Raw genomic sequence first — 24593 nt, forward strand, 5'->3', positions numbered from 1 at the left:
AGAGAAAAATGTTAGGGAGGATGAAGCCGCGAGTGCAGGCCGAGGCGGAGACATAAGCCACCTTGGAATTCTTCAAGTCACCTCGGGGAGCAAGAGGCGAAGATCTGGAACCAGAGGCAGAGACGTGGGCCGCCAGAATTCGCCAGGTTAGTCCGGGGAACTTGGACTGAATGCCGGTGGTGGCGGAAACGTGAGCTGGGGCTGTGTGACTCGCGGAGGCTGCCGCGCGCAGAGAGAGCGTGCGGGGCACAAGTAGATAGGGAACGCTGGGCTAGTGCGAGACCGCGGAGTGCGTGCGCGAAGCCGGGAAGCCGCGCAGATGAGAGAAGTGTGGGCTGAAGCGGCGCAGAGCCGGGAAGCTGCCGAGAAGCAGCCTCGGGGCGGGCGCTGGGAAGCCGCAGGGATAAGAGAGACAGAAGTTTAGAAGTAAAATGAGAGAAATAGGAATGCTGGAAGATAGAAGTAAAATGGGGGAAATAGGAATGCCCGGAGATAGAGAAATAGAGAAATAGAAAGGCCTCCCCTCAACATGGCAATGAGAAAGCTTGGATTCGGTCTGCCTGATTAAGTGAGGCGATGAGCACCTGCAGGCGGCTAGCAGCTTATGCGCCGCAGGTCACCGAAGACAGGCACGAATTAACATCAGTAAGGCCTCCCCACAATACAACAATTAAAAGGCTTGGATTCGGTCTGCCCGATTAGTGAGGCGATGAGCACCTGCGGCGGCTAGCAGCTTATGCGCCACAGGTCACTGAAGATAGGCACGAACCAACACTAATAAGTCTCCCCAACAATACGGCAATGAGAAGGCTTGGATTCGGTTTGCCTGATTGTTAGGGCTTGTAAGCCCCTGCAGGCAGAGCAGAGCATGCGCTGCAGGGCACCGAACACAGGCACGCATCAGCGCCTAAAAACCTCCTCACAACATGGCGAAGAGAGGACCCGGATTTGGTTTGCCTGATTGATAGGACGTGTAAGAACCTGTGGCAACTCTAGCAAGTAGAGCAGAGTGTGTGCTGCGGGACACCGAAGACAGGCGCATATCAACGCCAAAAAATAAAAAGAAAGGGGGATCTGTGGGGAGCAATCCGGACTAGACTGAGTTACTGGAATTAAGACTTATTCTATGCATCTGCTCTCCCACAATATGGCGCTGGGAGAGAAGTAAACAGCTTCTGCACAGCTGCCTCCAGTTCAACCAATAAACTGTAGGACTTGCTCCTGATTGGAGGAGAGCAGCGTACTCGGCGTGTGGGCAGCCGAGTTGGGATTGGCAGAGGACTATAAAGAAGGAGAGAGACGGCATGCACCAGGAACATCTAAGGGGAAGTGCAGCCCCCGAGAGAGCCGGCCGGCAGTGTGCCGCTCCCCCGCGGAAGTGGGGAATGTGGCAGGGGGAACCGCCCTTCCACGGAGGTGGAAGGGTCGGTAGCCAACCTGGGAAGAACCAGCAGCAAACCCGGGGAGGGCCGAGCAGATGAAAGAACAGCGCAGGGTCCTGTGTCGTTCCTCCATGAAGAGGGGGAGCGACAATACCTAGCTCTGGGAGACATTGCCCAACAGGTTCCATTTTACTCTTCCACTGGGAGTCTCTGAGAGTTTTCATTGTTCCACATCTTCATCAGTATTTGCTATTGTTATTTATTTTAATTTTAGCCATTTTACTGGATGTGTAATGATAGCTCAGTGTGGTTTTAGTTTTCGTTTCTCTGATGACTGATCATGTTGATTACCTTTTCCTGTGCTAATTGGCCATTTAAAAATCTTCCTTTGTTGAATTCTCTGTCAAACTTTTGCCCTTTTTAAAACAATACTTTAGGGGCTGGTGTTGTGGTGCAGTGGGTTAAGCTGCCTCTTGCAATGCCAGTCCAGTTTGAGTCCTGGCAGCTCCACTTCAATCCAGCTTCCTGCTAATGTGCCTGGAAAAGCAGTGGATGCTGGCCCAAGTGCTTGGGCCCCTGCTACTCATGTGGGAGATCCAGATGGAATTCCTGGTTCTTGGCTTTGTCCTGGCCCAACAATGACCATTGAGAACCACTGGGGAGTGAATCAGCACATGAAAGCTCTCTTTGTCTTTTTTTTTTTTTTAAAGCTTTATTTATTTATTTGAAAGTCAGAGTTATACAGAGAGAGAAGGAGAGGCAGAGAGAGATATAGAGGTCTTCCATCCGCTGGTTCACTCTCCAATTGGCCACAACCGCTGGAGCTATGCCGATCTGAAGCCAGGAGCTAAGAGCTTCTTCCAAGTTTCCCACGTGGGTGCAGGGGCCCAAGGACTAGGACCATCCTGTACTGCTCTCCCAGGCCATAGCAGAGAGCTGGATGGGAAGTGGAGCAGCCGGGACTTGAACCATAAGGGATGCTGGCACTGCAGGAAGCAGCTTTACCTGCTACAGCACAGCACTGGACCCCTGTCTGTCTCTTTCTCTGTCACTCTGCCTCTCAAATAAATAAATAGATTTTATTCATGAGAGAAAGAGAGAGAGTAATGATAAAAAGAGATGCCATTCACTGGTTCTCTCTCCAGATGGTGAAAAGAGAAGGGACTAAGCCAGAGGCAGGAGCTGAGAATGCAATCCAGGTCTCCACATGGGTGGCAGCACTGCAATTACTTGAGCCATCACTGCCGCCTCCCAAGGTCTGCATTGATGAGAAGCTGGAGTGAGGACCTTGGGCTGGAGATTGAACCTAGGCATTCTTATGTGGGATCTGTGCTGGGCTAAATGTCTGCTCCTTGCCTCTTTTAAAAATTGAGTATTGCATGGAATTTTAAATTAATGATTTCAACAGTTCTTTATGTATTCTGGATACAAACCCTGCTTCAGAGATGTGTATTGTAAATATTATCTACCTTTTCCTTGCCTAGCCATTTTCTTAACAGTGTTAGAGAAACTATGCCCTAGAATGACCCTCAGGAATCTCTGTCTCCTGTCTCCACACCGTTTCCTAATAGAGTCACCCTTTGAGTATGTGTGGAGCCTACAACATAATTTCCACCATCAGAATCCAGCAAAAGTGAGGGACTGTCACTCCCTTGATTATAGTGGTTTGTATAAGATTCCTTCCTAAGAGGCTGAAGTGAGAGACTTTGCTCTTATGGTGGGTTTCAGTAGCAAACCACCGTGTGAGCCGAGGGCCTGGGCTGTGTGCTGACAAGCTGCCTGTTTGACTTGAGAGTGACTGTAGCCTACAGCCTGCAAGAAAATGAGAGTCCTGCAACCACAAGGAGGTGGGTTCTGCCAGGAACCTGAGGCAGACAGGATACGGGTCCTTCCCCAGCTACACCTTCAGGTGAGTTCCCTCCTTGGCCAGATCTCTGCTTCTGGTCTTTATTTATTTATTTTTATTTGACAGATAGAATTAGACAGTGAGAGAGAGAGAGAGACAGAGAGAAAGGTCTTCCCTCCATTGGTTCACCCCCCAAATGGCTGCTACGGCTGGAGCTACATCGATCTGAAGCCAGGTGCTGGGTGCTTCCTCCCAGTCTCCCATATGGGTGCAGGGCCCAAGCACTTGGGCCATCCTCCACTGCCTTCCCGGGCCACAGCAGAGAGCTGGACTGGAAGAGTAGCAACCAGGACTAGAACCCAAATGGGTTGCTGGCGCCGCAGGTGGAGGATTAGCCAAATGAGCCACAGTGCCGGCCCCGCTTATGGTCTTTTGAGACCCCTAGCAACAGATTGAACTAAACTGAGCATGGACTGTTGATAACGGATGTGTGCGGTGTTCTGTGCTGAATTTGTGTTAGTATGTTCCATAGCATTGGGAAAGAAATGCAGGTATCTTTTGCAGTGCATATCTTTCTTATTTTGTTGAAGTCTAGTTTCTTCTTTTACTTTTTGATATTATTAGAGCTTTGATACTCCAGAATTGGGAAGATTTCCCCCTATATTTTCTTCTTTATAGTTTTAACTTTTAAGTCTGTGATCTGGTTTTGTTTGTGGTGTGAGGTAAAGGTTGAGGTATAACATAACCTACATAGGGAATCTAGTTTTGCTAGCATATTTGTGACAGATACTTTTATTTCCACATGGAATTACCTGGCACTTTTGTTGTAAATCCATTGACCAATATATGTGATTCTATTTTTGCCAGTTTATTCCATTCATGTATGTATCTCTTTTGATGTCCAGTTCCACATTGTGTAATTATGGTAGCTTTGTAACAGGTTGTGAAGTTCTCCAACTTTGTTGTTTGTCAAGATTGTTCTGTTTATTGCAGGACCTTTATACTTCTGCTACACTTTGGAGTCAGGTTGTGAATTTCTCTAGCTGCTGAGATTTTTATGATTATATGTAGATTATGGGTATACATAAATTTGGGCAATTTAACATTTTAAAGGTATTGATATTTCAAATTCATGAACATGGGATATTCTTGTTTACTTAAGTCCTCATTAATTTACCTCAGCATTATTTTATATTTTTCACTACACTTACACACGTCAAATGTTTTTTTTCACTCTGTGTAATGGTTCTATTTAGTTCTTCCACTTTTTTCATTGTATTAATGTGTTCTGTTAAGTCTTTCAATAAATTTATAATAACTTAAAATCCTCTTCTACTAATTCCACTTCTATGTCATTTATGGGCCTGTTTCTATTTGCTGTTTTTTTAAAATCTAGGTTTTAGACCATATTTTTCTGTCATTTTGTATGTCTAGTAATTTTTTGATGTGTGCTGGTTATTTTTTGTTGCTGAATATCTGAATTCTGTTATTTTCATTAAAGTTTTGGCAGGCAGGTACTTGTGAGTCTGTGGCGGCCTTTATTCTTGTACTATTTCAGTTGTCCTACCAAAGCATAATCCATTGGGGCTACCACTTAAGAATCTACAGCTTTTCCACTATGGATAGTTGAAACTTCTTCCAATTATTTGAGCTCTGGGAATTTATTCATCACACAGCCTTGGTTGTTATTACTTCTTTTATATACAGATGTTCTCCTACTTACTATGGTTTGACTTCTGATTATGCAAAAGGTGATGTGTATTCAGTAGAAACTGTACTTTAAATTTTGCATTTTCATCTTCTCCTGGGCTGGTGATTTGCATTGTACTATACTCTTGTGATACTTGGCAGTGGTGGCTGCCGTAAGCGACAGATACGCTATATTGTTTCCTGTGTTACTAAGCTAGGATGTTTTTTAGGTTATGTGTATTAAATACATTTTTGGTTTATTTTCAACCTACAGTGGATTTTTCAGCATGTAACCTTCCCTCCCCATCTCGGAAGTTGAGGAGCATTGTTCAAGGAAAATGCAATGATAGATAATGTGCATGTTCATTGACATTTTGAAGTCCTCTCAAATGAAAGCATATGAGGGTTTTTTTTTTTTTTTCCCCCAGATCTCACTCATGTGCATAACTTGGTGTTTGTTCAAAGATACAAGGGGACCCTTTCAGATCTCTCAAGCTCTTTCTCTGTGTGGTAGTTCCTTCATTTCCCATCAGCATTCTCTAGCTGAGAATTATCAGTGAGAACTGTACTCTGTATTGCTCTTCCCTGAGTCACAGTTGGGGCAGGTACCTCCAGTCACAAACCGCAGCTGTCGTATCGCACACCTCATTAACTTTTCTTTCAGAAATCAGTGCTGCTATTGTTTACTATCTAAAATGGCTGTTTCATATCCTTTTCCTTAGTCCAATTGTTTACCAGTTTATCATCCCTAAATGCAGGATTTGAGCAGTCCACAGTGCTTCTGACAGATCATCTTTGATAAACAGTAACTTCAAGTTTGAAAGTCTCTATTACTTGAGTTATTTTGCAATAATATGCTGCCCCTGGAGTTGTCCCAGCTGCCTCTGGTCTTCAAAACTGCTGGGAGACAGCTGGATCAGGAAAATAGAATGCCAGAGTAGAGTGCCAGTTTCACCTCTGGGTTCTAGAAAAGAATGGGATTACACATGAAAAGGCAGAGAAAGAATATCAGGGACAATCATTTTACAATTTTGGTACTGTTCACAATGGACAACCAGCATCTCTCCTAGACTAATGATTAGGTTGTCAGTGCCTTCCAGTAAAATAGTTGGTGCCAGTTTCCTACCTTTGGACTGTTACTGGGGACCACTTCTGATATCAGTGGTAGGAATAGGGAGAGTTCAGTGCAGGAATGGAGATAAAGTCTGACGAGGAGAGAAAAACATCGATTATTTGAACAGTGTGGTTTTAATGTGAAGAATGGTTAATTAAGTTTAGAGACTGCTAACTTGGTAACTGAAAGTGTAAAAATGAAAACTAGGGCAGGGGTAGACCAGCTAAAAGCATCAGGAGCAATTTGACCCAACACCTGTTTCTGCAAATGAAATTTTATTGAACACAGCCATCCCCACTGCCAGGATGAAGAAGGGACTTTCACATGCGTTGCAATCACACAGGAAAATACTTCTTTTCTCACTCCAGACTTGCGGCCTCTTTTGTTTTCCTCTTCCTGCTGCTGGCAGAGGCTATTAGAGAGCCAGCCGCAGATCAGAAATATGAGTTGGGTACTCCACACTCCAGTACCACAAGCATAACTTTAGAAGGGTAGGTTCCAGGCTGAGAGATGTTAATAACACACAGCAGCTAATTTCAGGTGTGAAGGTATTGAAGACAGGAAATGAGGTGCTTGCAGAATTATTGGAAAAGCTGAAGAATCAGAAGTCAGCCAAGTCCTAGCTGGGCTTCAAGTTCATGCCTCCGCAGCTTTGCTTCTGTTGCTACCCAGGAGACTTGGGAAGTCATTGCTGATTTCCCAGCTTTGTTGTATCTAAGAAGTTGGGGCAAGATCAAATGTGGAGCACTTCTCCTGTGTGGAAAGCAACAGCTCTGTCTCCTTTCTTTCTCATCCTAAGCAAATGCTTCATATTGGCAAAATCTACCCAGAGTCCTAGTTATAAGGGAGTCTCAGAAGTGTTCTAGTCCCTGCAATGTAGGGGAAAGCATGGAAGAAGATGGAAATAGCTACTAAGTCACCTGGTAGCCAGTAGCTAGCACTGGCTCACTGACAGGCAGAAAGTGGGAATCCTGGGAACAGGGAACATTACAAATCTTACTGATGGGGTTGGTCCTTTAGCATTCAGTAGATGCTTTGTAGTACTTTGTTATGGCATGTAGAGAGACTCTGAGCATCTTATGGACCACAGAGAAGTTTGCTGTTTTGTTTCTGTTGTAGTTCTCATGGCAAAGAACTTAACAACTTAACTTACAGGTGATGAAGGATAGCAGAGTGAGTTTGGAGACTCCAGGGTGCCTGGCAGGGTTCAAGTCTTGTGCACTCTTGTTAGAAAAGTCTGACCCATGGAAAATTCTCATTGTAAGTCACAGTACGGTGCTATTTTTTTAAAAAATCTTTTTCTCTCATGTTAGGTGACTCCCTACTAAGCTATCTAAAATATGTTTAAAATACATGAACACACAAATATATGCACAAGCATAGGCACACTACTGTTATTTGTTGTTTTGAGACCAAAGTGATTTTTTTAAAAAAGATATACTTAAGAGGCAGAGGATAGCAGGTGGGGACAGAAAGAGAGTGCTTCCCCCATCCACTGGTTTATTCCCCAAATGTCTATAACCTCTGAGGCTGGGCTGGAGCTGACACTGGGAACTAGGGACACAGCGAGGTCTCCCACGTGGGAGGCAGGAGCCCAGTTACTTCAGCCATCACCTGCTGTCTCCCAGGGTCTTTATTAGAAGGAACCTGGAGTCAGGAGTCAGGAGCCAGAGCCAGGTATTGAACCCAGGTATGCCAGTGTGGGACATGGGCACCTTAACTAACACTAAGCTGCCAGACTAAATGCCTATTTTGAAAGCAATGTTTTAGGGGCTGGCACTGTGGCATAACTGGTGAGGCCGCTGCCTGCAGTGCTGGCATCCCATGTGGACACCCGTTTGAGTCCCGGCTGCTCCACTTCCAATCCAGCTCTCTGCTGTGGCCTGGGAAAGTAGTACAAGATGGCCCAAGTCCATGGGCCCCTGTCCACGCATGGGAGACCTGGAGGAGGGGCAGAGGGCATCAGAGAAATTAGCAGGAACTGTATCCTGTAGCACAGAGGTCATTGTGACTTGGCTTTCCTTCTGAGTGAAATGGGGAATCCTTGGTGGACATGAGCAGAAGCATGACATCTGATTTGCCTTCTGAAAGGGGATCTGGGTACTGGAGTAAGGAGGCCAGGGCAGAAGCAGCTGTCGAGTGAGTAGCTGTTGTACTGTCCATGTCAGAGAGGTTGGGGAGTGTAGGGTCAGGGCAGTGACAGCGCTGGGGGGTGGGAGGTGGTAGGATTCTGAGCGTAGAGTGAGGTCATGAGCCACATAATGACATTTTGGCCAGCGGCAGACTGCATGCACAAGATGATATCACCTCTATAAGTTCATCAGTGATGTTCACATGACCTGAAATTGCTTAGTAACCCATTTCTCAGAACATGTCCCTGTCACTAAATGTGGTGCATAACAGTATTTTGACTGCAAACGATAGGATTGCTCACATTCTGAATGCATGATGGAAGGAGGATAGGAATCCAGGTGTTTGGGTCTGAGCAGCTGTGAAGGTCAAATTTCCACTTCTGAGAGGAGAAAGAGGATAGGAGGAGCAGGCATGGTGTGGGAATCAGGGATCTTTATTGGACACTTTGCGGTTGAGTTAACTCTTCTGTGTCCCCAGGACAGATGAATATGTGTGATTGAGAGTTGAGAGGCAATGTCCAGGATGGAGAGAAACACATAGGAGTAGTCGGAGTGGCGTTACAAAAGCTGGGAGACACGATGAGACCCTCATGATTGATTTGAGACAGCAGAAAGTTGGAGAGAATTCAACCCTCGGGCTTCTTCATTGTGTAAAAGTTTGGGAGGTGGGAGCCAGCAGAGGAGACCAAGAAGATATGGTAGTTCACTTGGGTAGGGAAAAAAGTGAGGTTGATATTGTGGAAACCAACAAGAGCACAGTCTTTTAGGAAGTAGGGGAGGATCAGCTGTGTTAAAGGCTGTTTATGTGTTCCCTGAGATGAGGGCTAAGAAGTTAACTACTGGGTTAGCAACATGTGGTCATTGGTGAGCTTGTCCAGCCATTTCAGGGAAATCTGGAGTGGGCTCCAGGGATTGTTGGGTAGAGAACTGGAGATATGAACAAAGTTTTCAATGGGTTTTGCTGAAACTTCTTCTAGGTCTTAGGTTAGCATGGTAACAGATTTCCTTATGCAATGCACAAATTAATGGGTAACCTTATTCTTCTTTATTACATATAAAATGATTTTTAAGATAATTCAGGCCTTAAAGTGAATATTCTTTCATTAACATTTTCTCTCTTTGGTTGAAAGCGGTAGATATTGAACTTGAATTAATCAGCACTTTAAATTTTATGTACGAAGCTCATGCTCATCAGACAATCACGTTTGGTTATGCTTTTCACAAGCAGAGGTGAGTGATACTCCTTTGTTCTTCTGTGGCAATTGAACTCATCATTCCCACTCAGTGTGTTTATTTGCAATAGATAAACCAGATCGATGGAATCCAATTTTGGGAGGGAGGCGAGGATGAACTCAGAAGTGTTTGTTGACTTCTGGGGCTAATGGTGTCCTTGAAAGCACCCAAATCATTGAGGGAGACAGGCTTGGGTAACCTGCCAGGGAGCCTGACAGCTCTTGACTTACCACTCTTGGCCTCCAAGTGAAGAAAATCAGTAATTACGTGGTGTACCATGAAGATAGATCATGGAAATGTTTCATGTCAACAATGATGGGGATTCTGAGGCTGTGATAACAGCCTGCTTTGCTGTGAAAATGAGGCCAGGATATTGTAAGGGAAAGATTATCATATCAGAAGCTTAAATCTGTCAGATTCCTTCATCGGGAAGCTTATTCCGTGATCAAGTTTCTGAGCACTGTTGTTCCTATGTAAGGTAGCTCCTGTAGGCCTGGATGCGTTTCATTTAGAGTGAGTCCAAGATGTCGCTGAGATAGAACCTTTGATGGAATTCACTTGATGAACGGGATTATAACCACCAAACTTCGTTCAGAGGATATTTTTTTCTGGCAATCTGATAGTTTCAAACCTGTTTACTCGGTCTAAAAGTTGTCCCAGTTAATGTTGAAAAATAAATATAAATAAGAGAAAAGAAAAATAAATGTTACTTTGAAGCACACTACCCAGAGAACTATAATTAAAAATTTGGCGAAGTGCAGGAACTTTTTTCTGGCTCAAGTAGAAGCATATGGTTGATGTATGTTTTGAGGCTCTTTGGTTCCTTCATTCAATAACAGTAAAATAAATATGTATATTCAGTATGTGCATATATATGTATATATACACTTACATATGTACATATGCATGCATATGTGTAGTCATTTATTTAAAAATAGGATTATACACTATAAATATTATTCTTAACCTAGAATTCTTAACTGTTAATCTCTAGGTCCAAACATGTTGTGACAGCTCCATTTTAGAGAACTATGTAGATTCTGTTAGGTATATAACACCTTAGTATACAACATTATGGTTGTTTTTAGCCATTCATATGTAGGACCATATGTTACTTTGTATTATGCTATGAATTCCTATGAGACTCTAAGGTCACAAGAGATTTGCCCTCTCAAATGATCTATGTACCTGTGCCTGGACATCACACACACACACACACATACACGCACACACACACAGACACACACTCACATGTATCTGTGTTTTCCTCCTTGCCCTCTGGGTCAGCTCTTTCAATTTTTAAAAAAGATAGATTTATTTATTGAAAAGGCAGAGGTTGAGGGGGAGATCAATCTTTGATCCTCTGATTCACTCCCTAAGTGGCCACAACTGCTGGGGCTGAGCCAGGTTCAAGTCAGGAGCCTGTGACTCCATCCAGGTCTCCCATGTGAATGGCAGGGGCCCAAGCATTGAGCCATCTTCCACTGTTTTCCCAGCTGCATTAGCAGGGAGCTGGATCAGAAGTGGAGCAGCAGGAGCTCAATCCAGTGCCCATGTGAGATGCTGGCATAGCAGGTGATGGCTTAGCCTGCTGCACTACAATGTCAGCCCCAGCTCTGTCTTCCAAATTAATTGTAATTTATTTGTTGGAGAATGAAAAGGACTTACCACCACTTTGTACAGATAAGATAACATAAATAAATGTTGTACATGTAAATACCTTTATGGTTTCACTCATGTGGAATCTAAAAAAGCTGACCTCAAAGAAGGAGAGAGCAGAACAATGTTTTTGAAGTGTTCTTATATTTAATACACCCTGAATGTGATGCTGTCTCAGCAAAAATTAATTCTTAATAGGTAGCTATATTGCTTATAACCTCAAACACTAATGAACTTTCCATTTGTGTAGATCTTCTCTGCTTTTTCTTTTTGGGATGTGGTGCTAGGTGAACCATGGATAGTAATAATAACATACAGATTCTGCTTCTGTTTAAATAATTTTTCTTTTAAATCTTTCAGTATGAGAATAATGTTAATTGCACGATTTAAGAGCATGTTGAAGAGTAGTAGTTCACAGTAAATAAAACCAAAACCTACTCTATAGTTGGAACGTGATTATTATCCCTTAGAGATTAACTCTCTGCTCTCCTTCTTGCAGGGAAGTTCTTGATTAATCAAGGTGCGATAGTCTCCATCCAGCTGAAGGGTTGAGTTTTACTTAAATATGAATTGTGTGTTGGCCGGTGCCATGGCTCACTAGGCTAATCTTCCGCCTGCGGCGCTGGCATCCCGGGTTCTAGTCCCGGTTGGGGCGCCGGGTTCTGTCCCAGTTGCTCCTCTTCCAGTCCAGCTCTCTGCTGTGGCCCAGGAGTGCAGTGGATGATGGCCCAGGTCCTTGGGCCCTGCAACCGCATGGGAGACCAGGAAGAGGCACTTGGCTCCTGGCTTTGGATTGTCAAAGCGCGCCAGTCGCAACGCGCTGGCTGTAACGGCTACTTGCGGGGTGAACCAATGGAAGGAAGACCTTTCTCTCTGTCTCTCTCTCTCACTGTCTAACTCTGCCTGTTAAAAAAAAATTTTTTGAAGTGTATGTGAGTGTGTGTTTGTGTATTTATCCCCCTACTATCCCAAGTACAAAAAAAAGCAATATAAACCTGTTGGAAAGTATTTTGCTCTCACTGAGCTTATTCATTTGGCCTTAACATTGCTTCACATTCATTCATGCTGATACTTTCTACACTTTATTACCTGGCACTTAAATTTAAAAATAGTGTGAAACAGAATGGTTGCTGTATTTAAAAAAAAGAAGAAAAAGCACATTTTCTATAAGACATTATTGAGAGGTAAAATGTTTTCTGTGTCATTCATTACAATGGGTGCTAGCCGTATGTGGTTATTAGTCACTTGACACAACTAGTTTGGATAAAGAAGAATCAATTTAAAGCCATTTAAGTTTATGTAGCCACATGCGGCTAGTGGGTGCTGTGTTGGACAGCACAGTGTCGATAACCTTGGTTGCTAGTGCAGGGGTCAGCAAGCTCTGACCATTAGACCAAAACTAGTTCACCACCAAACTTTTCATCCTTGAAGGGGAGTGGACTTTTTTAATCTGTGAGATTCATTTACCAAAACCTGTATCACCCATCATACTTGATGGTAGAGTGACAAAATTGTCCTTTTAAAGGAAGGATGAGGCAAGAATGTTCCCTGTAAGTACATTTAAATTTATCTTGCAGTGTGACAAGGCAAGGAAACAAAAGATAAAAGTTATGAGTGAAGTGGAAGAAAGGCAGCTGTAATGAATAATGTGATCATGATTATCCTCATAGAAACTTCAAGACAATCCGCAGATGAATTGTAATTAGGAGTTGGGACTGCTCGATGGGTATTTTAAAAGAAACAAAGCATTAGAGATAATGATACTCCCTTTGTTTGCTTTCTTTATCCCACTGCTCTCAAGAAATCCACTGTCCTGCTTTTATGCCTTTATCATAAGTGAGTATGTATTCAGAAGCTATATATAAGCTTGCTTGGGATTTTTCATTTATACATTAATGAAATCGTACTTTTCTTTTTAAAATAAATTTGAAATTTTTAAATATGTATTTTTACTTTATGTCAAAGGAAGAGACAGAAATCTTCAATCTGCTGGTTCATTCCCCAGATGAGCCAGGAACCCAATCCCAGTTCCCCAGGTTGGGCTCAGGGACCCAGTACTTGAGCCATCACCTGTTGCCTCTCAGAGTGCAGCTAAGCAGGAAGCTGGAAGTGGAGCGAGGACTCAAACCCATGCACTTTGATGTGGCCTGAGGGCATTCCAAGTGGCGCCTTTACTGCTGCACCAAGCACCCTCTAGTGCAGCTTGTGTATACCTGGCTGCAGCAGCTGACTGCACCCTGATGTCTGCTAGGGCCTGGGTGAAGAATTAGGCTATCAATATCTGAACCATGATTTCCATCTTAAGAATCATAGACCTAGTATGTCCCATCAACCTTTAGGTGGCCCAACCCTTTTTCTTTGTGGGTGAAGTAGTTTCTAGGGCAGTTCTTTTTCTCCCACATGCACAAACATGAGTCCTTTTCTTATGTCCCTTCTAATAGTGATCATTTAATGAAATCTAAATTTTACGCGTATGATTTGGCATAGTTCAGTCTGTCCAGTTCTCCAAGTCCCTAATAGTTTCCTGTTTGGGGATCTAGAGGGAAGATGTTATATGTAGGATGCTTCCTTTCTGGAACATGTATTTTTTGTGTTTGAATCATGAGTACCAGGAATTGCCCTTGGTTCACAAAAAAAAAAAAAAAAAAAGGCAAAATCTGATAGGTTGGATTAGGTCATAGGGTACAAGTTGTTGTGGCAGACAAGTACATGTGGCTCCCATTGAGCATAATAACAACCCTTTGACATGTGTGGCAGCTGCTGCCAGAGCCTCCAGCCAGGATCTGGGCCAGAGGGCGGTGCAGGTGTAATTTAAGCAATAACATACAGATTAAATATATAATTGGAAATGATTTTGCCGAATAAAACTGAAGTCTGGTTTATCTTGAAAAGGAAATTGTTGCAGGCATATAAATAGCTTACTGTACAGTTTAATTATAGTTTTAGTAGTAGACAAGACTCAATTGATAAATCTCCACAAGGGGGACTTATAGAGGACTGAAAATCCTGCTGTGTCTGTATGGAAATAACAGGCTCAAATGCCAAGATGGATGCAGTAGTGGTTAATTTCTTTAAGGTTCATTGCTTTGACTATCATCATTTGGAAAGTTATTATGTAATGGTCATCTATAGTTTCTTTATCATTATCTAATAGATTAATTTGAAGGTTTTTTTCCTTGTTATTTGGGTGGCATATTACAGAAGTTAAATATTAGTTTCTAGTTTTAGGGGCTGATTATTTTTATATCTCAATTTATTTAAATTTAGGGGCTTGCTTTTCCATTGAACCCTTGAATTATATTTTGCATTTCTGTTGTCTCCATTGAGAATTGGCAGGATAGTTTTGTTGTTGGGGGAAATGATGATTTAGCAAGTTTGGCAGGAAAAAAAAAAAAAACTAAAATTGCGCCTGCTAAACTCTTAAGTTAGGTTCAGAGATGAAGACTTGATGTTCACCTTGCTAACCTGATTATTACCTGGAGTTGCATCAACTTGTATGTTTAGTGCACTTAACATGTGATTTATGAGTTTCTTGAATTCATCAGTTTTTGTTTCACTTTCATCATGAAATTGAAATTTTTTCCACGTTTTTCTTCATTAATTCAGAGTGGGAAAATAAGAGCAATTCCAGGGAGATTGTTTTTTTTTTTTTTTTTTTTATTTTTTTTTATTTTTTTTTTTTATTTTTTGACAGGCAGAGTGGACAGTGAGAGAGAGAGACAGAGAGAAAGGTCTTCCTTTGCCGTTGGTTCACCCTCCAATGGCCGCCGCGGCCGGCGCGCTGCGGCCGGCGCACCGCGCTGATCCGATGGCAGGAGCCAGGAGCCAGGTGCTTTTCCTGGTCTCCCATGGGGTGCAGGGCCCAAGCACCTGGGCCATCCTCCACTGCACTCCCTGGCCACAGCAGAGGGCTGGCCTGGAAGAGGGGCAACCGGGACAGAATCCGGCGCCCCGACCGGGACTAGAACCCGGTGTGCCGGCGCCGCTAGGCGGAGGATTAGCCTAGTGAGCCGCGGCGCCGGCCTCCAGGGAGACTGTTTTAAGAAACACTCCTTCCCCTCTTACTCTGCGCTTCCCCTCTTCTTTTTTTTTTTTTTTTTTTTTTTTTGGACAGGCAGAGGTAGACAGTGAGAGAGAGAGACAGAAAGAAAGGTCTTTTTTCCGTTGGTTCACCCCACAATGACCACCACGGCTGGCGTGCTGCGCCGATCTGAAGCCAGGAGCCAGGTGCTTCCTCCTGGCCTCCCATGCGGGTGCAGGGCCCAAGCACTTGGGCCATCCTCCACTGCCTTCCTGGGCCAGAGCACAGAGCTGGACTGGAAGAGGAGCAACTGGGACAGAACCCTGCACCCTAACCGGGACTAGAACCTGGGGTGCCGGTGTTGCAGGCAGAGGGTTAGCCAAGTGAGCCACGGCACTGGCTCCCTTCTTCATTCTTAATGTCTACCTTTAAAACACACATACTTGCCATAGATAAAAACTAATAGATGGGGGAAGGGGACTTCTTAGTATTTTGTGAAATAGAAATTGAAATGTGATTGTATATATCCATTTAGAATCCAATATGCTAAGTCTTTTCTGTCCATTCTGCCTAATGACATTGTTTATGTTAGCTGGTCTATGCATTTCTATGTTTTATGAGTTTAGACAGCATAGAACTGATTTTTGATTTGTATATTATAAGCACATTTCCAACCTATGAGCATGTTGTTGTCTTGAAAGCTATGATGAATTTTATGGGTAGTGCCCATCTTCTAAAAATATATTTAGGAGCTCAGCCAGCGCTGCAGCTCAATAGGCTAATCCTCCACCTGTGGCGCCAGCACACCAGGTTCTAGTCCCGGTTGGGGGGCCAAATTCTGTCCCGGTTGCTCCTCTTTCAGTCCAGCTCTCTGCTGTGGCCCGGGAAGGCAGTAGAGGATGGCCCAAGTCCTTGAGCCCTGCACCCACATGGGAGACCAGGAGGAAGCACCTGGCTCCTGGCTTCGGATGGGCGCAGTGCGCCGGCCGTAGTGGCCATTTTGGGGGTGAACCAACAGAAAAAGGAAGACCTTTCTCTCTCTCTCTCTCACTCACTGTCTAACTCTGCCTGTTAAAAAAAATGCTTAGAAACTTAAGAAGGAAAGATTAAACCATTAAACCAATTTGCATACTTCTGGAGAGATCCTCTTTCCTTGTATCATTGGAGTAAAACAAAACTTAAGATGTAAGATCTGGCTGGCGCCGCGGCTCACTAGGCTAATCCTCCGCCTGCGGCGCCGGCACACCGGGTTCTAGTCCCGGTCAGGGCGCCGGATTCTGTCCTGGTTGCCCCTGTTCCAGGCCAGCTCTCTGCTGTGGCCAGGGAGTGCAGTGGAGGGTGGTCCAAGTGCTTGGGCCCTGCACCCCATGGGAGACCAGGAGAAGCACCTGGCTCCTGGCTTCAGATCAGCGCAGTGCGCCGGCCGCAACGGCCGTTGGGGGGGTGAACCAACGGCAAAGGAAGACCTTTCTCTCTGTCTCTCTCTCTCACTGTCCACTCTGCCTGTCAAAAAAAAAATTAAAAAAATTTTTTAAAAAAGAAAAAATATATATTTAGGAGCTAAAAAGACCATATGAACACAGATGGGAATTAAGGTGGAAATTTTAAAGATTTTTGTATGTACTCAAGTACTTAAGGTATAGATGGCTTAAGTCTTCTTGGTTTTACTTAGATTTCTGGCTTTGCTTCCTCTTGGTTTATGGTATTACTGGCACTACCATATAGGCTCTCAGTCTTCAGTATGTTTTTTATTTTTTTAAGTTAAAATCAGATGACAAGTTTGAGAGTGACTTACTAAGGTAGCTGGACCGGAACTGGTCAGGAGCACATATTTGTACATGTGAGGGGTGATTGAGTGGGTTGACTCCTGAGTAGGGAGGAGCTGAGGGCAGTGTGGGAAGGGGAGATGTGGAAAAGATACTGGTGTAGATGGTTCTTCATGCAGAGTCTTGTGACTGACCTATTGCCTTCAGAAAAGATTTGTCATCTTGGGGAGAGAGTGCTGGATGGGGGCCAGGTGCAAAGAGGCCACATGCAATAGACTCTCCACATGGACAGGTGTTGGCCAGCTTTGTTTACCTTAGTGAGTACCCATGGTAGGATACATGAACAGTCTCATCAGGAACTTTGTTTTAAGATGTGGAGCAGTGAAGAATTACATGAATCAGTAAAAAAAAATTGATTTAAAATGTAATCATCCTTTTTTAGAAACTAAGTGATTTACAATTCTATTAGTAATTAAAATTTGCTTTCTCAGCAGGGTCCCCGTGCCGCTGATAGAAAGATGATGCCTCATACTAGTTGAGGATCCCTTATCTAAACTTCTTTAGACCCTATGTGTTTCAGACTCTGATGTTTTTCAGATCTGAGTTATTTGCATAGACTTTGCCAGTTGAGCACTCCTAACCTGAAAACCCAGAATCCAGATTCTCCAAAATCTGAAACTGAGCATCACATTGTGGCTAAACCTATCTATGTTAGTAGTCAGTAGATGCCATAGCCTTTTTAGGAAAAGTATACTCATGGACCAGATCCAACTGGTGGTTTATTAGGTTCTTGGACCATGGGAAAGAACTCACCTAATCATCATCTTAGTATTGAAATGAAAAGTACTCCCAGTTCTCCAGATGGGAACAATTAAAAATCTTGAACTTGGGTTTTTGCTTTCCAGTGATGGTAGGTGAGGTTACTCTAACCTGCCTTGCTACTGAAAACAAGACTGCTCAGTATTCTAAAACATATGTTTAAAAGCATTGAAAAGAAGACAGAAGGGTGAAAGGTTCTGAGGTAAAACTGAAGGCAGAGGGGGTACTGTAGAGGGCAAGAGGAAGCTTAGATGCTGATGCTCTGTGTGCTGAGGGCAGCTTTGGTGCTGACAGATCTACAGGGTGGTGGGACAGAAGCCACAGCCTGGGGACTTTCCTCATGATGGTTGGGTGGAGTTGGGGGCAGGGAGTGTTTAAAGGATAAGGTAAGTCAGGAGTGAAACTGGCTTCCGGAGGACTTGAGACCTATTTTCTCCTCACCTCCAAGGAGCTCCAAGGAGCCTCCAACTCAGAAGTAAACACAGATTCCCTTTGCAGGAGAGCACTTTGATTCTAAGTGCTAACACTGAGTTCCCTTCCAAAGATGATCAAGTACAGGGAAGTAGATATCTCAAGCCAGGAGCATTACAAAAAAAGACACTGGAAATAAAGTGCAATGGTTGAAGCTAATAGAATGACCTGATATAGAATATAAAACAACCATGCTGCCTGTGCTTAAAAACAATAGGAAACTTCAGGTGCAGCTCTGCAGATGTGAGACATGACTGTGTAGAATTTCTGGAGATGAAAAATATCACAACAAATTAAAAACTCTAAGAAACAGTTGAACAATATAGGGAGGGGGTCCCCAAAACATTCATGGCAAATACATGTTATAAAGAAAAATGTTATGAGTTTCAAAGCTTTTTCACACCAAAAATAAGCAAATTCCATTTTTTCCCCATGGCCTTTTAAAATTCTCTCATGTCAAATACCACTGTAGAAAGAATTGGTAAACCAAAATATAGGCAAGAAGAAATGATCTAGAGGAATGGCCGACAAACTTTTTCTGCAGAGGGTCTGATGGTCAATGTTTTGGGCTTTGTGGGCAATATGTGGTCTTCATTGTGTAATCTTTCATGTTTAATCATGTTTCTACAAGCCATTAACAATGTGAAAATCATTCTTAGATTACAGGCCTTACAAAGCATGGCTGGGCTTGGCCCAGGGGCCAGAGTTTGCTGACTCCATTCTGGATTGACAGCATATAGAGTGTAGTAACAAGAGACAGTATGGAAGAGAGGCTGATGCACACAGGGTAGAATGAGAGCATTTACCATAAGCTTACTCAGAGTCTTAGAACGGAGATAAAATAGGGGACACAAAGTAGAATTTTATAAATGTGATAAAAAGATAACAATTTATACATTCAGAAATCCCAATAATCTGAACAGGATCAGTAATAACATCTTCACCAAGATACATCATGGTGAAACTTAGTGACACCAGAACAAAGAAAAAGTTTTGAGACTGGATGGGGATTAGGGAACAGGTGTAGATGATTTCCTCAGAGAGACAGCTGATTTCTCACTAGTAACAGTAGAGACAGAACATAGCAGAATCACCTTCAAGGTTGGAAGAAAATACCAGACAACCTAGAGTCTTGGAGAATAATCTTTGAAGAATGAGATTAAAATCAAAACATAGAAAGAAGTGCTGGAAGTTTGCCACTGGTCCACCCTTTCTCCAGGAAATTTTTAAATGTGAGTGTTGAACTGAAGAAAATGATCTTTGGAGGAAGCTGTAAGCTGCCCAAAGGGCTGAAAAGCAAAAAATGTGGGATATAAGTGACAAAACCTAGATGAATATGAATATACTTCACAGTGTCTTAAAGGGTTTCACAAAACGGACTTCAGATTTCATACAACAGTTGTCTTTGAGAAAAGTAGGAAGTAGATACCCATTGCTTAAAACGCTCAAATGGTCTCTGAAAATAATTTTCAAGCACAGCTTTACCATTGATAGAAAACTTAAGACAGGGGTGCCGGGCCTGTGGCACAGTAGGTTAATCCTCCACCTGTGGTGCTGGAATCCCATATGGGCACTGGTTCTAGTCCCTGCTCTCCTTTTCTGATCCAGCTCTCATATGGCCTGGAAAAGCAGTAGAAGATGGCCCATGTGCTTGGGCCCCTGCACCTACATGAGAGACCTGGAATAAGATCCTGGCTCCTGGCTTCAGAAAGGCCCAGCTCCGGCCATTTGGGGAATGAACCAGTGGATGGAAGACCTTTCTCTCTGTCTCTCCCTCTCACTGTCTGTAACTCTGGCTCTCAAATAAATAAATAAAATCTTAAAAAAAAACAAACCTTAAGACAGGAAACCCCATTTGTTCCATTTTTGGTGAAATAACAGAACCTAACATTAGAAGTAGGTATGATGACGCATACTGCTTGATTCCTGTAGCAAGGGAGAAAATGGAAATCAGTGAACTCATGGTGGTGCTTTAATTTTTTTCCAGTAAAACTGTGTGAAGCCATAGGCATCTAAAATAATGTGAAGAACCTCAACCGACCCGTGATTGTTTGATGGGGCTAACCTGAGAGAAGTTGAGGATGGGACTGGAAGATTACTGATGTTGCTGTTTGGCCTCCGGGGTGTCTCCTCCCAGGCTGTGTTAGGTTTACTGGGCTAAGCATCCTCCTCACTAGGCTCAGCATCCCCAAGGATGTCATTCTTCCCTGGAAACCTTTGTCTTCCATGCACAACAGTGGGCCTTGAAATGCATCAGGAATTGTTATTGAATAATTCGGACAGATGTTCTTATTGTAACTTGCTTTGTGAAGTAATCTAATGTGAAATCCCTTTGGCGTGCCAAATGGTTGAGTTTTGATCATTCAGGCTGAGTGTTGGTGGAAACATTAGAAATTTGTCCCATTTTTGATTATATATGTTTTCCTCAAGCTTTTTTGCTACTTAAGTACTCTTTTGTCATTGTCTTAGATTTTTAAGAATCAAATGTACTTATTTTATAATCTGTGTTCTACTCAGCTAAAGTATTATTTAAAGAGAGTTTCCCAATTTGGGGGGAGGGAGCATAAGACTGAAAGCCATCCTACCTCTTTAGAGTGAGCTCATTTTTCTTCACTCTAACTATTGTTAATATTTATCAAATCCAGTCTTGATCCACAAGTAAGGTACCATCACTAAGGAAACTGGGGAGGAAAAAATAGGATTTGTTCTGAGACTAATAGATTCCTCTCAAGGGCTGGAATACCTGTTCTTCTCTTTGTAACTCTGCCTTTCATATAAATAAATCTTTAAAAAATTTAACAATCATATAAAAATGTTTCTTCTAAGGCCTGAATTGCAGTGCAACAGGGTTAAGCCACTGCTTGCAATGTCAGTTCTCATATCAGAGTGACAGTTCAAGTCTTGGCTGCTTTACTTCCAATCCAGGTTCCTGCTAATGTGCCTGGGAAAGCGGTGGAGGATGGTCCAAGTACTTGGGCCCCTGCCATGGGGCATGTAGAAGACCAGAGTTCCAGGTTTCTGGCTTCTGCCTGGCTCAGTCCTGGCTATTGTGGCCATTTGGGGAGTGAGCCAGGGGATGGAAGCTTGATTTCTCTCTTCCTATCTCTCTCTCTCTCTTGCTCTGCCTTTCAAATACATAAATACCTCTTAAAGCTAAAGAAAGAGAAAGTTTTGTCTTAGTGTCAACTCAGAAGTGATGAAAGATTTTCCCTTGTTTTTATTTGTGTTTTTTAAAGGAAATATATAAAAAGGCAAATAAAAAATTCCAATATATTCATTAGGTATGTATTTTTCTAACTAATTAGTCTTGTTTTCTGATTCTGTCTTTATAACAAATCTCTCCTTGCTCTGGATTCATGAACTTTTGGACATTGGATCTTTCTGTTAATTTTTGAATTATTTCTTATTTATTTGAGAGAGTGCACATGCTCCCATGTGCAATGGACAAGGCTGAGAAGGAACTCGATCAGGGTCTCCCATGTGGCAGGAATCCAATCACTGGAGTCATCATTGCTGCCTCCCAGGATCTCTGTTAGCAAGAGGCTGGAGTCAGGAACTGAAGCCAAGAGGCAAACCCATACACTTTGATGGAGGACCCTGGACAAGGGGCGTTTTCACTTTGAAAGAAATAAAACTGTACTGACCTTTCTTGTGTTATAAAAATTGACCAGAAGATGTTCTAAACCCATCTTTCCTTACCTTGTCTCTATAATTCTGCCTCGTTGATTCACTGAGCCAGCCCTTTCATGTTATATCCTTGACTTTAGAGCACAGTTCCCAACTGTATGTGAGATAGATGCTCAACATAGTGAAAGTCAATTTCTTGCTTTATAAATTCTCTTCTGGGGCTGCCAGTGTTGTGCAATGGGTTAAGCCTCCATTTGTTGGTATCCCATGTGAGTGCTGGTTCAATCCTATCTGCTCCACTTTGGATTCAGCTTCCTGCTATTGCTCCTGGGAAAGCAGCAGAAGATGGCCCAAATCCTTGGTCCCTGCCACCTGCATGGGAGACCCAAATGGAGTTTCAGCCTCTTGGCTTTGGCCTGGCCCAGCCCTGAGTATTGCAACCATTGAGGGAGAGAACCAGCTAATGGAAGATCTCTCTCTCTTCCTCTTTCTCTCTCTCTCCCTCTCTAACTCTGCCTCTTAAATAATCTTTTAAAAAATGAATAAATAAATAAGTTCTCTTCCCTATCCCTGCTCAGGAAAAATATCATTTATTCCTGACTTTTATCAAACTAGACTTAGATCTTCATGTACTTAATTCTCTATAATAATGGCGTATTTGACATGCTTTTCTTTGGCCTCTTCCAGGGCAATAACTTATTTGTTCACACGTTATTTTGTGTTGGTAGTGACCTTTTGTACTCATCTTTTTTTTCCTGGTAAATATTTATTTTTTTGAAAGGCAGAGTTAGAGAGGGAGGGAGGGAGGGAGAGAGAGAGAGAGAGAGAGAGAGAGAGAAGGAGAGACATAAAGATCTTCCATCAAATGACCAAGTGGCTACAATGGCCAGGGCTGGGCCAAAATGAAGCCAAGAGCGAGGACCTTCCCCGGGGTCCCCTATGTGATTGCAGGGGCCCAAGGACTTGGGACATCCTCCTCCGCTTTCCCCCACACACCATACAGGGAACTGGATCACAAGTGGAGCAGCCAAGACATGAACCAGAGCCCACACAGGATGCCAGCACTGCAGGTGGTGGTTTAACACACTGTGCCACAGCGTTCGCCCCTTTTGTACTCATCTTTAAGATATTTTGCGCATATGTGGTACTTTGGACAAATTCATAGGAATGGTATTATCTAACAGAAAACTGCGTTGCCTTTTTCATTTTCTTGTTTCTTTTCTGCTTGACTGGTTGACCTAGTCTCTCAGGACAAGGGCTGTAGGTTTTTCTTTCCTTTTCTGGCCTGTTCAAGTCCCTGATATATGGCTTTTATGACTTTGGAAGATTGTAGGTTAAGCCAAGGGGCTGGAGTGCCTTGATTGTCTACAGATAGTTTGTGGTTTAGAAATACAGAAGAGAAAAGGAGACAAATTTGGAGGAAACTAAATTATAAGATACTGCCTCCAGTTGATTGAGTCATAACCTTAACTCTCTAATTTTTATAACTGTGGGCAAATGCTTTACCCTTTGTTAACTCTCAGTGTAATTTGTAATTTGGTTAACCTTAACAAGATATTAATTTAATGTTAAATAGTCTTTCTATATGTTTTCAGTGGTATACTATATAGTATTGTGTGAAGATTGAACAGTGTACTTACCAAGCACAAATTATAGTATTTCCCCGAATTATATGTTCTGTAAAGGCAGTTGAGATGTGTCTGCAATTATGTGTTTATCAAGTTGGTGATTTGCTGTTAGTTTGAAAAGTACAAATTGCGTGAATTACACCTGCCCAGGGGTGGTCTTCTCTCTGAGCTGCTTTTCAGAAAAAGTTAATTTAGCCAAATAAAGTGATTAGTACAATTTTCCTGATGACCAACCCTCCATATTTTTTCACTTCTACTTCAGCTCCTGTAGATTTAACAAATATAGCATTTTAAAAGCAATTCCTTCCATCTGCAGCAGTGTGTTACTTCTGGAATACTTGAATCAGTTGAGATCTATAGAGTTTCACATATGGATTATAGTTAAATACACTCAAGTTTTGTTGTTATTGTTCTTTTTGTTGTTGTTGTTGTTTTTTTGTTTTTGTTTTTGTTTTTTGACAGGCAGAGTGGACAGTGAGAGAGAGAGACAGAGAGAAAGGTCTTCCTTTGCCGTTGGTTCACCCTCCAATGGCCGCCACGGCCGGCGCGCTGCGGCCAGCGCACCGCGCAGATCCGATGGCAGGAGCCAGGAGCCAGGTGCTTTTCCTGGTCTCCCATGGGGTGCAGGGCCCAAGCACCTGGGCCATCCTCCACTGCACTCCCTGGCCACAGCAGAGAGCTGGCCTGGAAGAGGGGCAACCGGGACAGAATCCGGTGCCCCGACCGGGACTAGAACCCGGTGTGCCGGCGCCGCTAGGCGGAGGATTAGCCTAGTGAGCCGCGGCGCCGGCCTGTTATTGTTCTTTAATTGTATAAGAAGACTTCAGAGCAACCAGTGGATGTGTATGGTTGATCTTAGGTGGTCTCATTTGGGAGGAAGAGAATTGTGAGAAGCTAAGATCGTGGGATAAGAAAATGTAGATTTAGTTGTGGAAGGAAAAAGAGATGATTAGCTGGATATAAGGCTTGTTCTTGCCTCAGTGGGTGGAGAGTTAGAGACACTTTTCATTAGGATTGACATGCCAGTTTGAGTCCAACAATCAGGAGACACAAGGAATGTTATTTAAGAAGGGAAAACCCTTTACCTTGTCAGATCCCTTTTTTGAGGAAGAACAAATGCAGTCTGCAAAAACAGCAAGTGTTTAGCAAAGGGTGCAGAAAGGTAGTGGAGCAAATGTGCCTTCATGTATATAGCTTTTTAGACCC

At 43.1% G+C, this 24593-nt stretch overlaps 1 protein-coding gene across 13 annotated transcripts in view; it reads left to right on the top strand.

The window, feature by feature from the left end:
* The window catches only part of ATP8A2 (ATPase phospholipid transporting 8A2), a 726614-nt gene that overhangs the window by 272650 nt on the left and 429371 nt on the right, over nt 1-24593 (top strand). Inside the window, exon 25 of one of the 13 annotated variants that reach the window (XM_089304402.1) lies at nt 20120-20568. The exons of the other annotated variants lie outside the window; for them this stretch is intronic. Coding sequence (XP_089160528.1) covers nt 20120-20122 — 3 coding nt within the window. The 3' untranslated portion in view covers nt 20123-20568. Of the gene's footprint in view, nt 1-20119; nt 20569-24593 lie in introns of those variants that run through there. 13 annotated transcript variants of the gene reach the window in all.

The sequence above is a fragment of the Oryctolagus cuniculus genome, chromosome 9 (assembly GCF_051225735.1).
Source record: "Oryctolagus cuniculus isolate XC-2025 breed Fujian yellow rabbit chromosome 9, ASM5122573v1, whole genome shotgun sequence".
Taxonomy (NCBI): domain Eukaryota; kingdom Metazoa; phylum Chordata; class Mammalia; order Lagomorpha; family Leporidae; genus Oryctolagus; species Oryctolagus cuniculus.